Source organism: Danio aesculapii, chromosome 5 (assembly GCF_903798145.1).
Source record: "Danio aesculapii chromosome 5, fDanAes4.1, whole genome shotgun sequence".
In the NCBI taxonomy this organism is placed as follows: Eukaryota; Metazoa; Chordata; class Actinopteri; order Cypriniformes; family Danionidae; genus Danio; species Danio aesculapii.
Window position 1 is genome coordinate 60,798,243 of NC_079439.1, and position 21,240 is coordinate 60,819,482.

Genomic DNA, 21,240 nt, shown 5'->3' on the forward strand with positions numbered 1-21,240 from the left:
AAATGTCCAAAAAAATGTGGTCAATATGTATACACTATTTATTAATGGAATTTACTGAAATGGTAGTGTATTTTGATTAAATATTATTATCAGTATATGAGATTACATTGTGATTTGTGATTTTTGTCATATCGGCCAGCCCTACTGTTTTTTTTTTTTTCTCAGACATCTACTATTGATTTCTTTCATTTATACCTCAATTTTTTCTCTTTGCAGGCCCAGTTTGGAACCATTTCAGATTATTTCGAGGCCCTGCGTAAAAGCACCGGCATGGATCCAGTTGGCATGAATGTTGGTCATTTGGCTTTGCCTGTTGTAAGTGGAGATTTTTTCACTTACGCGGATCGAGATGACCACTACTGGAGCGGATACTTCACCTCACGGCCCTTCTATAAACGCATGGACAGAGTGCTGGAATCATACCTCAGGTACGGTTTAACAAATCTAAAAGCATTGCATACATTTTTTTTTCTTTTGTTTTGTTTTACTTGTAATGTTAGCAAGATCAGGGTAAATAAACATAACGTGATGATAGTTTCATGTTTTGCTCTACAATGTAAAATGTACAGACTCATACCCAGCGTGGGAATTATACATTGACTATCGGGGGGGGGTCACCTATTTTCAGGAGCTTGTGTAAATAAATAAATATGCTTCAGTGAACGAAATTTATATATTTAATTCAATTACATCTTATTGGTTATCAAACTTATTTAAGTTTTCTCTGTTTTGAGAGATAATAAGCTGATTCTGACCTATACAGTAACCTCTGATGGGTTATTTAATATTTTCCAAAGTCAAATTTAAGAACTTTTTAAGCCCTTTCCAGGTGCATTTTTCAAACTGTTCCAGCACTTTACAACAGTGGTAAATTATATATTTCAATACACATACTCAAATTATGTGAGACATTATTCATTTTAATATTCTATAATATTCTTATAGTATAGCATAGCTTGTAGTATCCAAGCATTATAAGGAAAATTTTAATTGTATGTTTGCCCAAAGCCCATTATCAGCACTGAAGTGATGTCTCTCTTAAATGTCATCTATTCACATCTTAGATGTTATATTTAACCATGAATTTATATTTTATTTTAATGATCTTTTTTTTAATTATTTTTTTTATTTTTTATTAGACTATACAAAAAGGTACACAAATTAAGATCATACAAATACAAAGAAAATGAAACAATAACAAAAATAACAATACAGTCAGATACTGGCTGGTGTGTGAGTTTGTGTATGTGTGTGTGCATGTAAAGGTAACCTGGTAATATTTATTTTAATGATCTGATTTTTCCAAATGCTGAATATAAAAACATAATTTTCGATACTTTAACTCATTGCATTTTGTCACATTTAAAATATGTATATATGTATTTAGGAGACCCATGTTAATTTATACAAATATTATATCTCATGTGTAGCTTTTTTATGGTATTATTAGTCATTAGCTGACTTCAAATATTAGTAAAAACATTTTTTTGTTGTTTTTTGTAATTACAGGTAGCACTAAATTGAAACTAAAATCTCCATTGAGTGAGGTCAAATCTCTATTTTTGTCACTGAATTGTTCATTCGTATTCAGTTCAGTTTAACAAGATTTCTTGTTAAACTCATAATGGCAACGTGTTGAAATCTTGATTTTAAAATTATTTAAACAGTAACAACACGAGGTGTAAATAGTCGAATAATGTTTGTTTTATGTTACCTGTAACCGAAAGCTGCTTCTCCCATACTCTAAAGCTGAACATTCTTTCTGCGTACGTGCATGAGGACACTCGGGGAGTTGAGGCTGGCTTAATAAATGTGTTTATAGCATTCATCTTCAAGCCAGCAATCGTTAAGCAACAGCGTCTATGCATTTTATTTCCAAAACAATCTGAATATTTATGTAAATAAACTTTTTAGGATTTCACAAAATGACCGTCTTGTGAAATAGGTCTATACTAGGATTAGGGTTGTCAAAAGTTTTGACCTTGGTACCAATTGATGCTAACATTTTTAAAATTGCTAACATTTGAGTGCTGTTGAGCAGGTTCTTAAACCCTGCTTATTGGACAATGTGTTTTCCTACACGATAGATAAAACTGTGATTGGCTCTGAAGGACATCGCCATCCTTCACCACTAAGGAGTTTGAAAGCAGATATATGAGAGATCCACTGATGCTTCAGCTGATAGACACGGCTTTCAAATACTCCAGTTTCCATGATCTGGGTTTACGCTTGATAAACAGTGGTAAAGTGATGACTTTCAGAGCCAATCACAGTATTATCTTTTGAGCCTGTGAACACAATGTCCAATCAGCGGTGTTTAAAGGCTGGTTAATACTTCTGCATTGAGTGTTTGTGTTGCTCTGCAATAACACTTTTGAAATGCAAGCTGGCAGTGAGATTTTTATGTTCTTCTGTGTCGAGTTTTTCTGTAGGTGTTTTGTATTTTCTGAAGGCTACATTAATGTACAAGTAGCTAAGACTTGCTTATTTAGAAGCGGGAACTGGCGGACGTGCAATTACTTTAATCATAAGGTGAACACAAAACAAAAGTTTCCATCTGGAGCTCCTTCACGGGACTTGACAATTGAAAACAATTGCTCCCTTGGGCTGCAGCTCTCAGCACCGCCCACACTCATCACCGCTACCAAGCCAACCAATAACAGAGCTTGCTCGTCAGCTTCAGCCATGGCGAGGGCCATGCGAATGTGTGAAGGCTGTGCTGGACTATTCATGTTTGTTTATTTATATAGTGCTTTTTACAATGTAGATTGTGTCAAAGCAGCTTAACATAGAAGTTCTAGTAAAGTACAAATCAGCCTTAAGAACCTGCTCATCTGCACTCAAATGATAGCTGGAAATGGGCACTTTTAAAGGTTCAGTAATAATTGGTATAGACGATAATACTTTTGATAGCTCTATGATCAAATATAAAACAATGTATTTTGGTTGCTTTGTTTCAAAGAGAGCTGTGTTTGGACTAACAAGCAAGTTTTGATTTCTGTAACTTAGAATGGATGTTTTAGTACGATTAACTTTTAGATGTTAAAAGATGAAGGAAATTAGATTCCTCAATTTATTAAATATTTAACAGATACCAAGTGCCAAATGCAGATAAAAACTGGCTTCAGCGTGCACATAAAACGAAATGATTAAATCTTAATGTGTAAATCTGAATGAATGTTTGATCCATCACATCAGTATACAAAATGAAAGAATGCTAACATCTTTTATCCTGTTGGAAAATGACAGGGAAGAGATTATTGAGAACAAAAAGTACCCAAAATATCATTCACTGTGCTAAAGTATGCAAATACAGAGAACAAAATCCAATTCCACTACATAAATCTACATTAAAAGGCGCCTATGGTGAAAAATCTACTTTTCAAGCTGTTTGGACAGACATATGTGTAAGTATAGTGTATAAACCGCCATATTGGGGTGATATAAACACACCCAGTCCTTCTTTTTTCAATTTAACAACATAAAAACGGTGGACCAATTGGAGCGGTTTTCAGATCGACCGCAACTTGACATAGGAGTGCGGTCTCCCCCCCACCGAATTGATTGACAGCTGTGCGTATTAACATGTCCCGGTAGTCACGTGTATAATCATATCAACAAGAGAGGACAGAGCAAAGCAACCGGGAATAAAAGGTCTGTTCAGTTTGCTAGGATCATCAATCATCATCAAATGTGATCAAGAGTGAGTTTTACAAGTTTAACATGTTTTAAAACAGTGCAGGTGTGTAATGAATTACAGCGACTTACTTCAGCTTTGCTTTATCAGCACAGCCGCTTGTCAGGACAATTATAAAAGAAGACATTTCAGTCTCGGTTTGTGGACGTTAAATCAGGTTTATTTTGTACATTAACATAACAGATATTCACACAGCAGTGGAGATTAACCTGTAGCCTGTCACAAAAAGAGTGCAAAGCTAAACGCGCGCACTGTCTGTGTGTGTGCGTGGCATGTCCGCGCTGTGTCTGTGTGTGTGCATGAACTTTGTAACGACATTGTGTGCGAGTATTTCCCACAAACGCTACGTGAGATCTTCTTCCTTTATGTCTGTCTGTTGTCTGATGCAGCCGAGGGTGGAGATTAAGGTACGCAGAAAGGCACGTAGAAACGGTGGGCGGGGAGGACTAGCCTTAAAGGCGCAGTACACCAAAACCGCCACCTGGTGCAAAAATGTATAAAATAGAATTTAATAAAATGTATAATAAAAAATCCGATGAGTGTTTTAAGCTGAAACTTTACAGACACATTCTGGAGACACAAAAGACTCTTATTAAATCTGAAAAAGGGGTAACCTAAGTGCCCTTTAATGCTCTGCATAAATATATTTGGCCAGAGTCTCATTTTCCAAGAATTGGAACAATAGACAATACCATTTCCATATGGCTGTTTTGACCTGACTTTAAGACCATGGATTCAAAATTAGAATAAAAATTCATTCTGAACCAACTTGAATGTCATGTTAGTATGTGCGATCAAATTTGGCATGTGTATTGAATAAACTACTGACATAATTTCTGCAAATTCATCTTAATCAGTGCAGAGACCCCAATATTTATGGCCTATATTTGGTTTAGAGAAAATATATATACTTTAATTTTAAATGTGTTTACCTGTTAACATTTTTTGTCAGCTATTAGATATACTCCAGCATACAAATGTACCAAAAGTCACAATAAGTCACAGATTAGCATTTCAAACTTTTGTGCTCTCATGCACACACAGTTTTGACCTGATTGTGGTTGCTTTGTTGGTCTGTGTATAGGAAGAGCTCAGTGATAACAGATGATACTGTCTCTTTCTTTCCGAGCTGTATTTCGCTAACTAACACACAAAGCTGAAGGTCACATGTCTGTGTTGTCACGATAAGACTGAAGCCCTGTGACAAGGTTGCAGCAAATTAAAGCAGCCAACAGCTCAATGGCTTCAGTATTTATTTGACTGTGGCCATAGACTGTGACATCTAGGAGTGCTTTACAAACTGTGTTTTTGTTGCTATTTTTAACCTTGAAGCTTACACATTTTTCTTATTTAGGAAATACCTTAAATGGCTCTTTTTTGCATTTATTTTATTATTGTTATTTATATTAATTACCAGCGGGAAATTGTTGAAACACCTTTGCACTAATTGGCTTGGTTTTAGATAATGAGATGTTACAGTGGAACATATTGATTTTTCTACATCGATTTTTCTACCTGTGCCACCAGAGAGTAAAAAGAATATGTTATTGTTACCTAAATCTATTAAAACCCCTTTCAGTAATTTATGTAAAGCTAAAATGGAATAAAATATACTCAAAAGAAAACATACATACAGTTGAAGTCAGAATTATCAGCCCCCCCTGAGTTATTAGCCCCCCTGTTTACTTTTCCCCCAATTTCTGTTTAGCGGAGAGAATATTTTTTTAACATATTTCTAAACATAACTCATATCTCTAATAACTCGTCGGTTTATTTTATCTTTACCATCATGACCGGAAATAATATTTTACTAGATATTTTTCAAGACCCTTCTATACAGCTTAAAGTGATATTTAAAGGCTTAACTAGATAACTAGGCAGGTTAGGGTAAATAGGCAAGTTATTAAATAACAATGGTTTGTTCTGTAGACAGTCGAGAAAAAAAAAGCTTAAAGGGGCTAATAATTTTGACCTTAAAATGGTTCATGAAAAAAGGTAAAACTGCTTTTATTCTAGCCGAAATAAAACAAATAAGACTTTCTCCAGAAGAAAAAATATTATCAGACATACTGTGAAAATTTCCTTGCTCTGTTAAACAATTTGGGAAATAATAAAAAAAAAAATTCAAAGGGGGCTAATAATTCTGACTTCAACTGTATACTATAAATACAATTCTATGAAGCTGACAAAAGCACATAAACCAAGATCACAACATAATATTAATAAATACTATAATCATGTATAAATTAAACTCATATAAAACCAGATAGAGCTGTATCTTTCAATGTTCTATTCACCAACAGCACTACAGTTTCACCATGCTGTTAGCATACATTTTATGCCACATGATTTTTACTGTGCATTATTGTGTTTATTTTATTTATTTATTTACAAGTTTTTGTAGCTTTTTGGCAGGCCTGCATAATGACTACAGCTTACAAAATACATGCTTTAAAAAGTAATTATTAATGTTTTATTAGATTACATAGATTTAGTAACTTAATCTAAATACTTTAGAATACTTAAAAATACTTAAGCTACAGTAAGGTCCAACCATATTTGGACATCGACTCAATTCTAACATTTTTGTGTTATTGTGTTCAACTGTGGTGGATGACAAAGGAATTCTTTCCCTGGTGAAGAAAACACCCTTTACAACAGTTGGCCAGATCAAGAACACTCTCCAGGAGGTAGGTGTATGTGTGTCAAAGTCAACAATCAAGAGAAGACTTCACCAGAGTTAATATAGAGGGATCACCACAAGATATAAAACATTGGTGAGCCTCAAAAACAGGAAGCCAGATTAGAGTTCTAAAAAAATCTTCACAGTGTTGGAACAATATCCTATGGACAGATGAGACCAAGATCAACTTGTACCAGAGAGATGGGAAGAGAAGAGTCTGGAGAAAAAAAGAACTGCTCATCATCCTAAGCAGTGAAGCATGGTAGTAGTGACATGGCCTGAGCATGTATGGCTTTCAGTGGAGCTGGTTCTCTTGTATTTATTGATGACGTGACTGCTGACTCATTGCACGGCGCTTCACAGTACAGATGGTGAATGACCCAAAGCATACTGCATACTGTGAAGGGAAAAAAGTGGAATGTTATGCAATGGCCAAGTCAGTCACCTGATCTGAATCCGATTGAGCTTGCATTTCACTTGCTGAAGACAAAACTGAAGGGAAAATGCCCCAAGAACAAGCAGGAACTGAAGACAGTTGCTGTAGAGATCTGGCAGAGCACCACCAGGAATTAATCCCAGCATCTGGTGATGTCTCTACGTTCCAGACTTCAGTCTGTAAGTGACTGCAAAGGATTTGCAACCAAGATTAAAAAAATGAAAGTTTGATTTACGATTATTACTCTGTGTAATTACTTTTGGACCCTTAACAAGTGGGAGGCACATATGCAAACTGTTGTAATTTCTACACCATTTAGCTGATTTGGATGTAAATACTCTCAAATGCACATCTTGTTTCATTTTAAATCCATTGTGTTTGTGTGTAGAGCAAAAAATGTTAGAATTGTGTCAATGTCCCAATATTTATTGACCTAACTGTATGTAACAAACAAATATGATTCTGATTCTAATTTAGAGAGCCAAAGCACTGTTTTGTTAAACAAGTACATATTCATTTAAGATTGACTCAAAAGAGTCATCTGTTCACAGTAAATCCAATCCTAAACCTGCATTACTGCGCAAACATTTTGAATGAATAAAGACAAGTTCATCACACAAAGCTATGGCTTTACTTTATACATTTTGATTTCATGTATGATTCATATGGATCTGTCAACTGAATGCACGTGAATTCTTGGTGAATTCGGTGTAATTTTAAATTCTAGGAAATATTAAATGTATTTAATACCATACAACATTCAGAATATGAGAAAATGGAAAAACAATAATTACAACTTACCCCAAACCTTGAATTCTTCGATGCTTATAAAAGCTTTGTTGCAGGTAGGCATACATTGCCTTCTTTTTCAGATTCAAAAGTAAAATACCCTGTTTTTCCATGAGAGAAATGCATTTCGCAAATGGCTTTCTGTGTCATCCATTTTGGTGTGGTAATGATGAGAAACACTGCAAAAACATTTAATGACAAAAAGTGAAGACAGCTAATATTTTTATGTTGCTTTAACTTATTTTTTAACTACATTTTTTTAAGTTATGCAAAGTTTAAAATGCTTTGTTTGATGTTAGTTAAGATGATTATAAAAGTTTATTTGATTAAAAAAAAAATGTAAGGCAGCAAAAAAATTGTGTAGTTTTAATGAAGAATCAGTAACCTTGTTGGTTAAAAGCCCCATGTTTACTTAACTATTAAATGACATTAAAATTCAAAGTAATCCCTTTGGTAATCTAAAATACTTTTGGGTTGTAATTCGATTATCACTTTATTAAAATGTAATTATAATGAAATACAGTTACCTAAATAATGTATTTTTAATACGAAACGCCATTACATGTATTTCGTTATTCCCCAGCCCTGGTTTTCAGTCACATCTTATAATCTTTTATAATCAAACATATCTAGCTATAGCAATTTCATAGTATTCTTCAAAGTGCCTCGATGTATCATTTTAAACACCATGTTATATGTATATGTTTTTTTGAAATCATGTATTCTTTACATGTTTTATGCATGTGTGTATGTCAGAGTCTGTCCTGAATTTCATTGTTCAGAACAAACGTGATATGGATATGAATTTTCCTCATTTACTGTCTGTATTGCACCTCTATATACCCTGTCCTCTGAAAGACGGCCGTACTTGATCGCACAAGTGAATAGATTGGGTGCACCTTCAGCTCGCAAATGCAGAAAACTCTATTTAACGCAGCATTTGCATTTTGATGGTTGTCTAAATGTAGGCTGCAGACAGTTTTCATCAGTATGCGGTTGTTAAACTATTCGCCCGCCGTTCTACACCACGACTCCTTTCACACAGCAAATAGGACTTTGTTCAGCTCTGCTCATTTTCGCACACACAGAGAGTAGATTGATTAGAGATGTTCAGACCAAGGTCATTTCATGTTTAATTAATTATTAAAGTCAGTGTTTGCTGTGCTTGCTAGAAAGAAAGATGTATGTTTTATGTGAGGGATGTACTGTAGGTTGCAGTTACTGCATTTTTGCTTTAAAAGTACTGATTGAGAACCATACATAGAGGAATGTTTTTGATCTTCTGAAGCTATTTAGTTTGACCTAATTGTATCTCTATCAAAGGCTTCTTGAAAAACAATCATTCGTAGATCATTTTGAAATGTCACTTCAGTTTACTCAAACTCAAGTGAGAGCTCACAGTTGTTTGTGAAGATTGTCAATAAAAAAGTATTAGGGCTCAATCATACACCCGGCACAATAAGGCGGAAGACGTGTTTGGCACGATTTGTTGCTATTTTCAGACAAGCGCAACAGTAATTTTCACATTTTGCACCAAGTTGTTTAAATAGCAAATCCATTTGCATCACTTTGTGGACTAATGGGTGTGCTGGTCTAAAAAGGAGGTGTGTTAAGGCGCGTTGTTAAGGTAATTGTTGGTGCATTGCTATTTTGAGGATCTAAAATATAACGTGCCATTGACCAACTAATAGCTGGTCTAAAGTCCAGCGCAGAGCACGTTAGTTATGTGCCTATGTCAGTCCAAACGCTTACACATTGCTTAATACACACAGGATCTACGGAAATACACAAATGTCTTTACATATGAACAAAAATATAAAAATATTATTTTGTACATAAATATAAAAACCACTGCCTCCATGCCTCATTTCAGGGGGCTTTTTTCAGTAAATTAATGACAATTCGCATTTGTATAATGTTATTATTATTATTATTATTATTATTATTTGCAGTATTATTTATTATATGCATATTTATATTTGTTTTAATAAAAACAAGTTTAGATTCGACGGCCTGTCAGGTTTTAGAGACATCCGCGTCACTATATGGGGCATAAGAAATACGTGTGTTTGGCTATAACTGTTTTTTTACCACACTTCGTTATTATTGTTCATTTATTAATTTGCTGGAAATTAGAACTGAATTTAGAAATAGTTTTGAAACAAATCTTTGCGCTTTTCAAACTAAATTAAATATGTAGGCTAATGGATGTCTTCAGTGGAGGGAGTTTCCACGGTTTTCTTATTCCATGAAAGTAAAGGAATAAAGTAAAGAGGCTGAATATGCTGCAGATGGTCTGTTTTACTGTTTTCTTGAGTTAAGTTGTGCCAACTGAACTTTTTTTTTGTCTGCAGAACTGGAATGCCTGAAGTTGAGTGAACAAAAAAACTCATAATCCTTGTTTCTTTTTGTTTTTTGCGTATACTCAACTTTTGAAAACATCAGTTGCACTGACCTAAAATGGCTGAAGTTGAGTAAGCAAAAAGTAAGCATGTATTTGGAAATTGGTACTAAGAAATCATACATTATCAGAATGTATTAACAAACTAGTTCAATAAAATAAAAAAACAGATACAAATGTTAACAAAACATTTATTAGACACAGAATAACAAACAGGACAGGAGGCAAAACAACAATAACGGTAAACAAAACAAGGATTAAAATATGGCTGGACAAACGGGGAAAAATGCTTTGTAATGCTTCACAGGGAAAAACAAGACTCAGCAAAGAGTGTGTGAATGAGGTGCTTCCAACTGTGTGTGTGTAACCAGAAACTGGTTCTTCCATTTGATTCCTCTATTATAGTTTGAGCATTTGATTTGCCATTTTATTATTATAGGATTTTACTCAGTTGATCATGAATATTAGATATCAAATACATTTGATTTCTCATTTGAGAATGCATTTTGATTTATTATTTGATTGTTTGAGTGTTTGATTACTCATAGCGCTTCACTTTTTCCACATTTTTTTATGTTACAGCCTTATTCCAAAATGTATTTAAATTCATTTATTTCCTCAAAATTCTACACAAGATATCCCAAAATGACATTGTGAAAAAATATAGATTTTTTAAATTGTTGCAAATTTATTAAAAATAAAAAACCTGAAAAATTGTACATAAGTATTCATAGCCTTTCCTCAATACTTTGTTGATGCACCTTTAGTAGCAATTACAAGTCTTCAAGTCTTCTATTCAAGTCTTTTTGAATATGATGCCACAAGCTTGGCACACCTGTCTTTGGAAGTTTTTGCCCATTCCTCTTTGCAGTATCTCTCAAGCTCTATCAGGTTGGATGGGAAGCAACAATGTACAGCCATCTCTCCAGAGATGTTCAAGAGGATTTAGGTCTGGGCTCTGGCTGGGCCACCCAAGGACGTTCCCCGAGTTGTTGTGAAGCCACTCCATTTCATTTTAATCCATTTTGGCATAAGGCTGTTACATAAAAAATGTGGAAAAAGTGAAGCGCACTGAATACTTTTCAGATGCACTGTATAAATGAATAATAATTTCAAATTATGTTAGCATTATTGCAGTAGTATTTTGTTGTTGTTGTTGTTGTTGTTGTTGTTGTTGTTGTTGTTGATAATAATGACATTAATGCTATTATTGGTGTTACTACTATTTTTGTCATTGTTGTTAGGATTAGAAATCCTGCAACCTTTATTTTTTCAAGTGAGGAGGTCTGAGATGAACTAGTAATAAGTAAGAAGTTGATAGAAGCTTTGTTGGGTGATCTTGCAAAGTTTTGCTCACAAAACTAATCATTTTAACTTAATGAAGAACATTTTGATTTAGGTTAAGTAAACGCGTTAAATGTAGTTGACATTTTTACTGATTTTTGCCAAACCAACAAAAACAAAAAACAAGTAAATTCAACTTTTTCCAAGTTGGATTTTTTACAGCGAAGGGGGCTAAAAGAATTGACCTTAAAATGGTTTTTAAAAATGTTACACTGCTTTTTAGGCAAAATAAAACAAATCAGACTTTCTCCAGAAAAAAAAGTTAATAGGAAATACTGTGAAAAATTCCTTGCTTTGTTTTACATCATTTGGGAAATATTTGAAAAAGAAAAATTCACTGGAGAGCTAATAATTTTTACTTAAAGTGTATTTGTTTGTTACTACTGTATTTGTTTATATGCTGTAATGAAACAAAGACAGTTTTTTTTAACAGGAATAATAACATTTGTACAGAATGGGCCGTCATAATAATGCTGAAGAAAAAACCTACTAAATATGACTCCTGTCGGACAGGTTTAGTGAGATTCACCTATAGATTCCACTATAGATTTTCATCTCCTTTAGAACATTCGAGAAGGTCAATCTTTGAAGATTATATTGTTAGCATAATGTAGAGAGATTCGGCTTTTATTGTCCTCGCTCCGACACTCCCCAAACAGCAGGAACTTAACCCAAACTGTTGTCTGGCTTTTCCCGGAATGTGAGCTGACACAGGATGTGTTTTGATGCCAGGTGGATTCTGATAGCACTGTAGATTTATTCAGTGTGGATTTGTGGGGACTTTAGATCTCGCGAGCGAGGGAGTTTCACATGTCACTTCATGTTTGTCCGCAGGGCAGCTGAAGTCCTCTACTCTCTGACCTTGGCCAACATTCAGAAGTACGGCCAGCCCAGTGATTACCCTGCCGGGGAGAATTACAAACTACTGACTGAAGCCAGACGCAATCTAGGCCTCTTCCAGCACCATGATGCCATTGCGGGCACAGGCAAAGAATGGGTGGTTGTGGACTACGGAACCAGGTAGCTCATTTTTTATTTTTTGAGTTCATTTCAAGTGAAAGGTATAGAAGACATTTTCTTTTCCAGCTCACTTACTCCACTTCCCCTGGAACAAACTGGGCCTAAGTCACTATTTATTATTTCTAATGTATTTAAAGGCAGAGATGGCAAAAGTGCACACATCCTTTACTCAAGTAGAAGTACAGATACTCATGTTTAAAACGACTTTCACGCTGGCAACAAGACCTCACTTCATATCGACACATTTATACAAAATAACATACATTTTTAATTTTGATGTAAAAATTGTTGCAGTGGTGGAAAGAGTGCTGAAAAATCATACTTAAGTAAAAGTACCATTACTTGCCTAAAATGTAGTGCAAGTAGATTAAAAGTATCTGTTGTAAACATTACTCAAATTATGAGTAAAAAGACCTCAAGAGTACTCAAGAGTAGTTAGTATTACGCTGTAAAAAATAATGCATTTACATGTAATTTGTGGATGTGTAAACGTAACATTCTGTACTGCATTTAGTTATTGCCCAGCTGGCATACAATTTCATAAGACGTTAATATTAGGTTAAATTTAGGTTCAGATGTCAGGTGACCAAAAATCATGGTCTAGCCTGCATCTAGGGACAATGTTATTTTGACGTCCAATAACAATGTCAAATGACAGTGATATTTGGTTGATTTTAGGTTGTGTTAGAAAGTGACCAAAATCCAACATCGAGCCAACATCTTAAACCAACATCATATTGACGTCAAACACTGACATTTATTCGTCAGGTATGGCAACCAAAATCTAACGTCTGATAGACATCATAGTGGTGACATCCACACAATGTCAAGCTGTAACATCATTAGATGTTGTTATTTGGTTGATTTTTAGGTTGGACGTTGGACATTGACGACGGTCTGACGTTGAGTTCTGACGTCAACCTGATTGGGGTACAACGTCAATCTGACGTCATGTTGACGTCTTGTGCCTGCTAAGTGTTTAAGGCAATTTCGATCATCATACAGTAAACATTCGTCAACTTCTCATCAGTGACTTGCATCTAAACGGTCTCTGGGTCAATGCGTGTAAAGATTTTGGACATCATCTTACACACTTTAATTGCTTCCCAACAGTTTGCTGTGATTATAAATTGCCCATGACTTGAGGTAGTTCATTATGATGCATGACTTTACTTCTATGTGCGATTGATTGGACAGGAATCACAGGACTAAATTTTCTAATCCTCATAGACAAGAAAAAATAAAGTAGTGACTGCAGGTTGAAGGAAAGTAGTGGAGTAAAAGTACCAATACTACACTACACTTTCAAGGGAAAGTAAAAGTACACATTTTTAAAACTACTTAGTCAATTACAATTCCTGAGAAAAACTATTCGATTACAGTAATTTGAGTATTTGTAATTTGTTACTGTCGTAATTTGTTACGAGTTTGCTGTCCTGCCTATAGATGCTGCATTAGAAACACCTCGCATAAACGATAATTAGTTTTTAGGTATAGCTTATTAGGTGTAATTAATTAGGTAATTATAGTATAGCTTTAATAATAGCTTTTGCAATTAGATATAAAGATAAAGAAACTTTATTGCCATTGTATTACTAGTACAACGGAATTTGTTTGGTGACCAGCAGCAATAAGAAAGCAAAGATAGTTTTAGAAATTTACATATATTTTAAGGTCTCATGAAGTGCTTTGAAGTTTGCATTTTTATTCGACGTAATCTCAACCAAAACGCGATGAGAGGATGGGACATAGGGTAGCTCCTCCTCTTTTTAAAAAACAGTAAACAGTGTTTTGTTTTTATCACAGCTCTGCCAGTGAGAGTGGTTGAGCTCAAGTGTAGCAAATGAGAAGCGTCTTGAAGGGGGTGGGGCATGTCAGATACTAGAGAACATTTGAATGGTTATGATGTGATGAGAAACTGTAGTATGGGTTGACGTGAATAAAACCGTTGGTCCATTTGGGTGGACGTGACAAACTACAAGCTTTACATGTTTATATCACTTTTATATCTTCTAAATGTGAATTTTGGTACTGTTTTGGAGTGCACTTGCTCATAGATACTAACAGTACTGGTACTAACATCTAAAAAACTTTATTTTAATTTTATAGGACCTTTAAAAAAAATCTAAATATTAAAAACTTTCATGGAATTAAGGTGCTGATGACAGTTAAACGTGCCATCCCCGTCTTGTGATAAGGGTCCATACAAACTTATATTTTCTGAAAAAAATAAATAAATACTGACACTAAAATATTGCTTTGGATAAACTTTATTTTGCATGTAAAAAATAAATATTACCTTGAATTTATGGTAAAGAATGTTAAACTATTAAAACTATTAACTATAATAGAGGCTGATATAATATTCATCTCTAACTCATTAAGTTACTGCTAGTTATTAGCAGTTTAGTTTGCCCTGGACTGTTGACAATTACTTATGCTGATTTTTGTTATTGTAAAGGTTGTTCCACTCTATTCTGAATGTGAAGCGAGTGATTGTGAGCTCAGCACATTGGTTGGTGCTCAAGGACAAACAAACATACCACAACGATCCTTCGAAAGCCTTTCTTCAGATGGTGAGTGTTCACACTGCATATCCACAACATGCTGGCATCACTCCTAAATTTGGAAACTGCCATCTGCATGTCATATTTTTGCTGCTTCCGTGTTGTAGGATGATGTTCAGCAATCCCAAGATGCCCTACCTCGCAAAAATGTTCTTGAGGTTCATGGAAAACCAAGGTACCAGTTCTCGTCCCAGCATTATAAACATGTTGTGAAGATTAAAGAAAGCTGAATCTTTCATTTTTGGCTGTTTTCAGGTTTTTGGTGGTTTCCAACCCCATAGAACAGGCCAGAACATCTATGGTTACAGTATATGTGAATACTCCTAATGTGCGTGTGCTTAGTGCACTTGGACAGGTGGTCCGTGCTCAAGTCAGTGCAGTGTGGAAGGATGCCAGCCATGCTACTGCAGATGCCTTTCAGGTGAGATCTGCTATACCTATGCATGATGGAAAAGATCAGTGTTTAAGTCGAATAGAAATTAAAATTTCAAAGCACTTCACTGGACTTTTAAGGGTTCTCAAAAACAGTAACAAAGTTCACATTAAGAAGATATAAGCATTTAAAACTTGCCAGCCGTATGGATCAATGATTTTTATGACAACTCAGATAGCTATACACTTTGCTATCTTCGGCAAGCCTAGAGGGTCAAAATGCATTGTACACACATACACATTCCCAGTTAGTATACAGACCTTTAAGAAGTTCAAATTAAATTTGAAACACACAGTACCGGTACATAGTGCACTATAGAGGGAATAAAGGATTCAGACAATGTAAATATGATTTTGATTTCACATTATTGTCACTTAAAGCGCCACAGCATGTGGTACAATGAGTAAATCACTTGCACAAGTCTATACAGACCACGGATTGGCCCTGTTTAACAAGAGGGAGGAGCTACTCGATGTGTCCTGTATCATCTTTAATGTTTCAGTTGAAATGACCAGTGGTGGAAAGAGTACTGAAAAATCATACTCCTGTTAAAGTACCATTACTTGCCCAAAAATGTAGCGCAAGTAGAGTAAAAGTATCTGTTGTAAATAATACTCAAAGTATGAGTAAAAAGTAGCCCTTTAAAAAATACTCATGAGTAGTGAGTAGTAGGGCTGCATGATTAATCGAAAAAAGATCACGATCTCGATTCGACCCTACACACGATCTTAACTCAGCTTTTTCTACGATTCAGCCAATTATATTTTCAAGTCGCACAAGTCTTTACAGTAACATTGATACCTTTAAATGGCGTTAAAAGTGTCACATACTGTATTTATAAGGTCAGAGTCACTTGCTGTCTTCAAGAAACGACTAAAAACGCAACTGTTTAGTCTCCACTTTCCTGCCTAATCTGCAACTGCCTCTCTGGCTATACCACTGTGCCCTCTTTCTCTCTCTCTCTCTCTCTCTCTCTCTCTCTCTCTCTCTCTCTCTCTCTCTCTCTCTCTCTCTCTCTCAAAAAAAAAAAATAATAATAATTTTCTACTAATGTTTTGCTCTTAGACTTTTACACACCTGAAACTTGTCTATAGCGCTTGTTCACTGCTGCTCTTATAGTTGTGTAAATTGCTTCCTTGTCCTCATTTGTAAGTCACTTTGGATAAAAGCGTCTGCTAAATGACTAAATGTAAATGTAAATGTAAATGGTGGAAAGAGTACTGAAAAATCATACTCCTGTTAAAGTACCATTACTTGCCCAAAAATGTAGCGCAAGTAGAGTAAAAGTATCTGTTGTAAATAATACTCAAAGTATGAGTAAAAAGTAGCCCTTTAAAAAATACTCATGAGTAGTGAGTAGTAGGGCTGCATGATTAATCGAAAAAAGATCACGATCTCGATTCGACCCTACACACGATCTTAATTCAGCTTTTTCTACGATTCAGCCAATTATATTTTCAAGTCGCACAAGTCTTTACAGTAACATTGATACCTTTAAATGGCGTTAAAAGTGTCACATACTGTATTTATAAGGTATAATTCACCCAAAAATGTCATTTCTGTCTTCATGTAATGATGTATTCGCGGCCGCGAAATCGCACATGAGCTGACCGGGAGCTGTTTGCTTCCGAGAACGCGCGTTTGCCCGTCTATGACACCTACTTTAGTAAACAGAAGCTGCATAGGCTGTGAATAACATGTAATAAAGTTGTAAATAACGTTCAGTTTGTTGCTCAGAGCCATCGTTTGAGAGCCGTGCAGGAGGTTTGATTTGCATGTATGGTTTTTTTCTCACAGTGACGGCGGCCATGAGCCGCACTAGGAAGTGAAAGTGAAACCTGTGTTCACATTTAAATGATCATATGGCATTTTAGAGTTATGATTACGGCAAGCATTTGATATATTTTTTCTTTCATAGCGAACAGTGTTGTGCATGAAAATAAATGTTTTCTGTGTCAGTATAACAACCCTAGCCTATATATAATGTTGAATATAAAGCAAGAAGGAATCTGATAATGACAAAATTCAAATTTTACCAGTGAAAACAAATGGTCTAATAATGTTGTCAATAACAGATGACAAGCACAAGTCTTAAACATAATAAATCAACTTTATAATTATGAATAGTTATATTCTGATGTCATCAATGACTATACAAAATGTAGCATTTTAAGCAACAGTAGACCTACGCATAGGCCTAATATTATTAATATTGTTGTTTTACCATATGTTTGAGAATTAACAATAATAATAGGCTAATCATATTAACATTTATTTTATATTTACAGAATCGTGAAAAAATCGCGATCTTGATTTTAAGCAAAAAAAAATTGTGATTCACATTTTTGCCAGTATCGTGCAGCCCTAGTGAGTAGTGAGTATTACGCTGTAAAAAGCTGATGCGTTTACATGCAGTTTGTGCAGGGATGTGCAAACGTAACATTCTGTAGTGCATTTAATGATTATTTAAGGCCATTTGGCGATTTTAGTCATCATAAAGTAAACATCCGTCATCTTCTCATCACTGACATGCAGTCTAAACAGTCTCTGGGTCGTTGCGTGTAAAGATTTTGGACATCTTCCTGGACACTATTAATACTTCCAAATGGATTGCTGCATTTATAAAGCTCCCATGAGGTTGTTCAGAATGGTGCAATTTACTTTCTATGCGTGATTTGATTGGATGGAAATATCAGGACCGATTTGTCTGCTTTAGCCAATACCCATAGACAGAAAAAATAAAGTAGTGATTGCAGGTTGAAGGAAAATAGTGGAGTAAAAGTACTAATACTGCACTAAAAATGTACTCAAGGGTAAGTAAAAGTACACATTTTTAAAACTACTTTGTAAATTGCAATTCCTGAGAAAAACTACTCAATTACAGTAGTTTGAGTATTTGTAATTTGTTACTTTACACCACTAGAAATGACATTACACATCAAACAAAGCTGTGAATTTCAAGGCACTTCAGTGGATCTTTGTGGTTATTCAAACAAGTCGATGTTTGTTTTGTTTTTTGAACATTTTTTATTTTAAACATTGTCATACAAATTGACAAAGGTTTACAACAACAACAACAACAACAACAAAAAATAATAATAAATAAATATTACAGTGTGGAGTTTGCATGTTCTCCCTGCGTTCGCGTGGGTTTTCTTCGGGTCCTCCGGTTTCCCCCACAGTCCAAAGACATGCGGTACAGGTGAATTGGGTAGGCTAAATGGATGTGAATGGATGTTTCCCAGAGATGGGTTGGAGCTGGAAGGGCATCCGCTGCGTAAAACATGTGCTGGATAAATTGGCGGTTCATTCCACTGTGGCGACTCCGGATTAATATAGGGACTAAGCCGAAAATGAATAAATGAATTACAGCAATAACATATATTTCTAATCAATATTCTTTCAGTGTCCATCAGTTTAACAAAAGAGTCACCATCTAGACCAGAGATGACCAAACTAGGGCCCGTGGGCCAAAATGGGCCCATGGTAACTTTTGATTTGGCCCGACATCCCATCTGAGAAGAGTGGGAGTTCATATTTAATGTAACCCTTTGTTTGTTTTATTGTTAAAATCTAACTGAAATGAATTGCTTCAATTAAATGGTGTAAATGATCAAACACACCTGAAGATGCTAATCAGTGTTTTCTAGATCACTAAAAATCTATACACAGGTGTGTTTGATTAGAGTTGGAGCTAAACTGTGCAGGACATCGTAGTAGATTAAGAGTCTACTATGTAAACACCGATTTTTGATTAATTTAATCAGATTAAAGTCATAATCAAACTAAAGAGAAATCAAATTAAGTCATGTGAAGTATGCCTTTTCTCGCCGTGTTTTGTGACAGGATAGTCCACACACGCACAACCACACACACACGACTGTTTGACACTATTTGCACCTACCGAGTCAGTGCAGACTACAGACACCTGCATCGTAAAATGCAGAGGTTTTTTTTTCTTCCATTCAGCATGCGGTATGAACTTCCATTGAAACAACACTCTTCCAGCAGTTCATGTTTGCACCCAATATCTCGTTTGGCACGGGGGGCATGCATGAAATGTTCCCGAATGTAAGTGAAAGTGCCAAACTGCAGTTAAAGTCGATATATTAAAAATGAAACACCTGAAATTGCATGAAACTCCGGAGGAAATGCGGATAGCGTGATAATATAGTTTCGTATATTTACTTTCGGCCCACGGCTCTCGATGATATTTGGTTTTTGGCCCTTCATACTAAAAAGTTTGGGCACCCCTGATGCAGACTTTCCAAAATGTCATAGAATACTTTGCAAATAGACCAAGCACTTTGAATTTGTTTGTTAACTCCACAGTTGTCATTTGTGGCTCACGCTGCTCCTCTGGGTCTGAGCGTGTACCAGCTGATTGAGGGAATGGAGCCCAGGACAGATGCTTCGAAGTACATGTTTCTTCAGGAAGGCAGACAGCTCTCAGACAGTAAACTGGAGCATTTCCGTCAGTTCTATCAAGACGATGGAGCTCCTGTGGTCATTGAAAATCCTCACCTCAGACTGTCCATCTCTGGAGCAACAGGCCTTTTAGAGGTTTGATCATGTACTTCTGCTCTTTGGGGTTTGCCGTAAAGTGATACATTTAGGAATAACTCTGTGTAATGTTCAGAAATCATCTCTTTGTTTATAGAAAATGATGTTGAAGGAGGATGAATCTGAGCACCAGATGAAGGTGGAGTTTGTTTGGTATGGAACCACCAGCAGTAAAGACAAGAGCGGCGCCTACTTATTCCTGCCCGACAAAGAAGCAACAGTAAGGATTTTGTTTGAGTAATTTGTTGAACGATCAGTTGTCCTATATCTTGCCCAACAGTATTCATTTTTTGGGATTTTTTGGAAAAATAAAAGAAACTGCTTTGGATTGGATTAAGCCCAGATTCTTATATGAGCCCCAGTGTTGGATATTGATGGAGGAAATACACGTGTGAAGTAATAACTAGCAAAACCTTCCATTGAGTATATAAATATGTATGTAGGTAAATAAACAAATACTTAAAGAGTTTTTATTTCAGTTACTTTTCCTTTAATAATAATAATAATAATAATAATAATAATAATAATAATAATAATAATAATAATAATAATAATAATAATAATAATAATTGGCTTGCACGGTGAATCAGTGGTTAGCACTGTCGCCTTACAGCAAGGTCACTGGTTTGAGTCCCGGCTGGGCCATTTCTGTGTAAAGTTTGTATGTTCTCCCAATATCCATGTGGGTTTCCTCCGGGTGCTCTGGTTTCGCCCGCAGTCCAAAAACATGCACTGTAGGTGTATTGGGTAAGCTAAATTAACCTTAGTGTATGAGTGTGTGTGTTATTGTGAGTGTCGATATACAGAGTGTCACACATGCAATCATACACTAAGGCCAATTTTGTTTACCCAATTCACCTATAACCAGACCACCTATTTTTTCATGATTTTTTTTGTGATTTTGTGCGATAAAAATGACAATTTGGACAATTATATATATATATATATATATATATATATATATATATATAGCCTACTATGTGTGCAATCTGACACAATGACAATGAGCCATAAAAATAAAGCTTCTTGGTAGGGATTAAGCCAAAGTAAGGTTTTATAACTCTTATTTTTAAACACGATCTTACTTTCTCTCAGATTTTGCTCCCTGGAGCGTCTGACATCATGTACCTCACTCAGGACATGCGTTAGGACTTCCCCTACCATAATACACCTAAAACACTAAAAACTTGTCAATGCCAGGGACATGTTTCTCTCAATAACTGCAGGAGTTAAATGAAATAATTAATAAATTTGGCACACATCATGATACCAGCCATACATGTAAAGCACAAAATAATGTCCTTCAA

General features: G+C 35.3%; 1 protein-coding gene across 1 annotated transcript in view; it reads left to right on the top strand.

The window, feature by feature from the left end:
- Positions 1 to 21,240, top strand: part of man2a1 (mannosidase, alpha, class 2A, member 1) — a 140,421-nt gene that overhangs the window by 71,174 nt on the left and 48,007 nt on the right. The window contains exons 9-15 of the mRNA XM_056458605.1: positions 217 to 428; positions 12,185 to 12,370; positions 14,832 to 14,946; positions 15,045 to 15,112; positions 15,193 to 15,358; positions 19,703 to 19,933; positions 20,031 to 20,153. Coding sequence (XP_056314580.1) covers positions 217 to 428; positions 12,185 to 12,370; positions 14,832 to 14,946; positions 15,045 to 15,112; positions 15,193 to 15,358; positions 19,703 to 19,933; positions 20,031 to 20,153 — 1,101 coding nt within the window. The remainder of the gene's footprint in view (positions 1 to 216; positions 429 to 12,184; positions 12,371 to 14,831; positions 14,947 to 15,044; positions 15,113 to 15,192; positions 15,359 to 19,702; positions 19,934 to 20,030; positions 20,154 to 21,240) is intronic.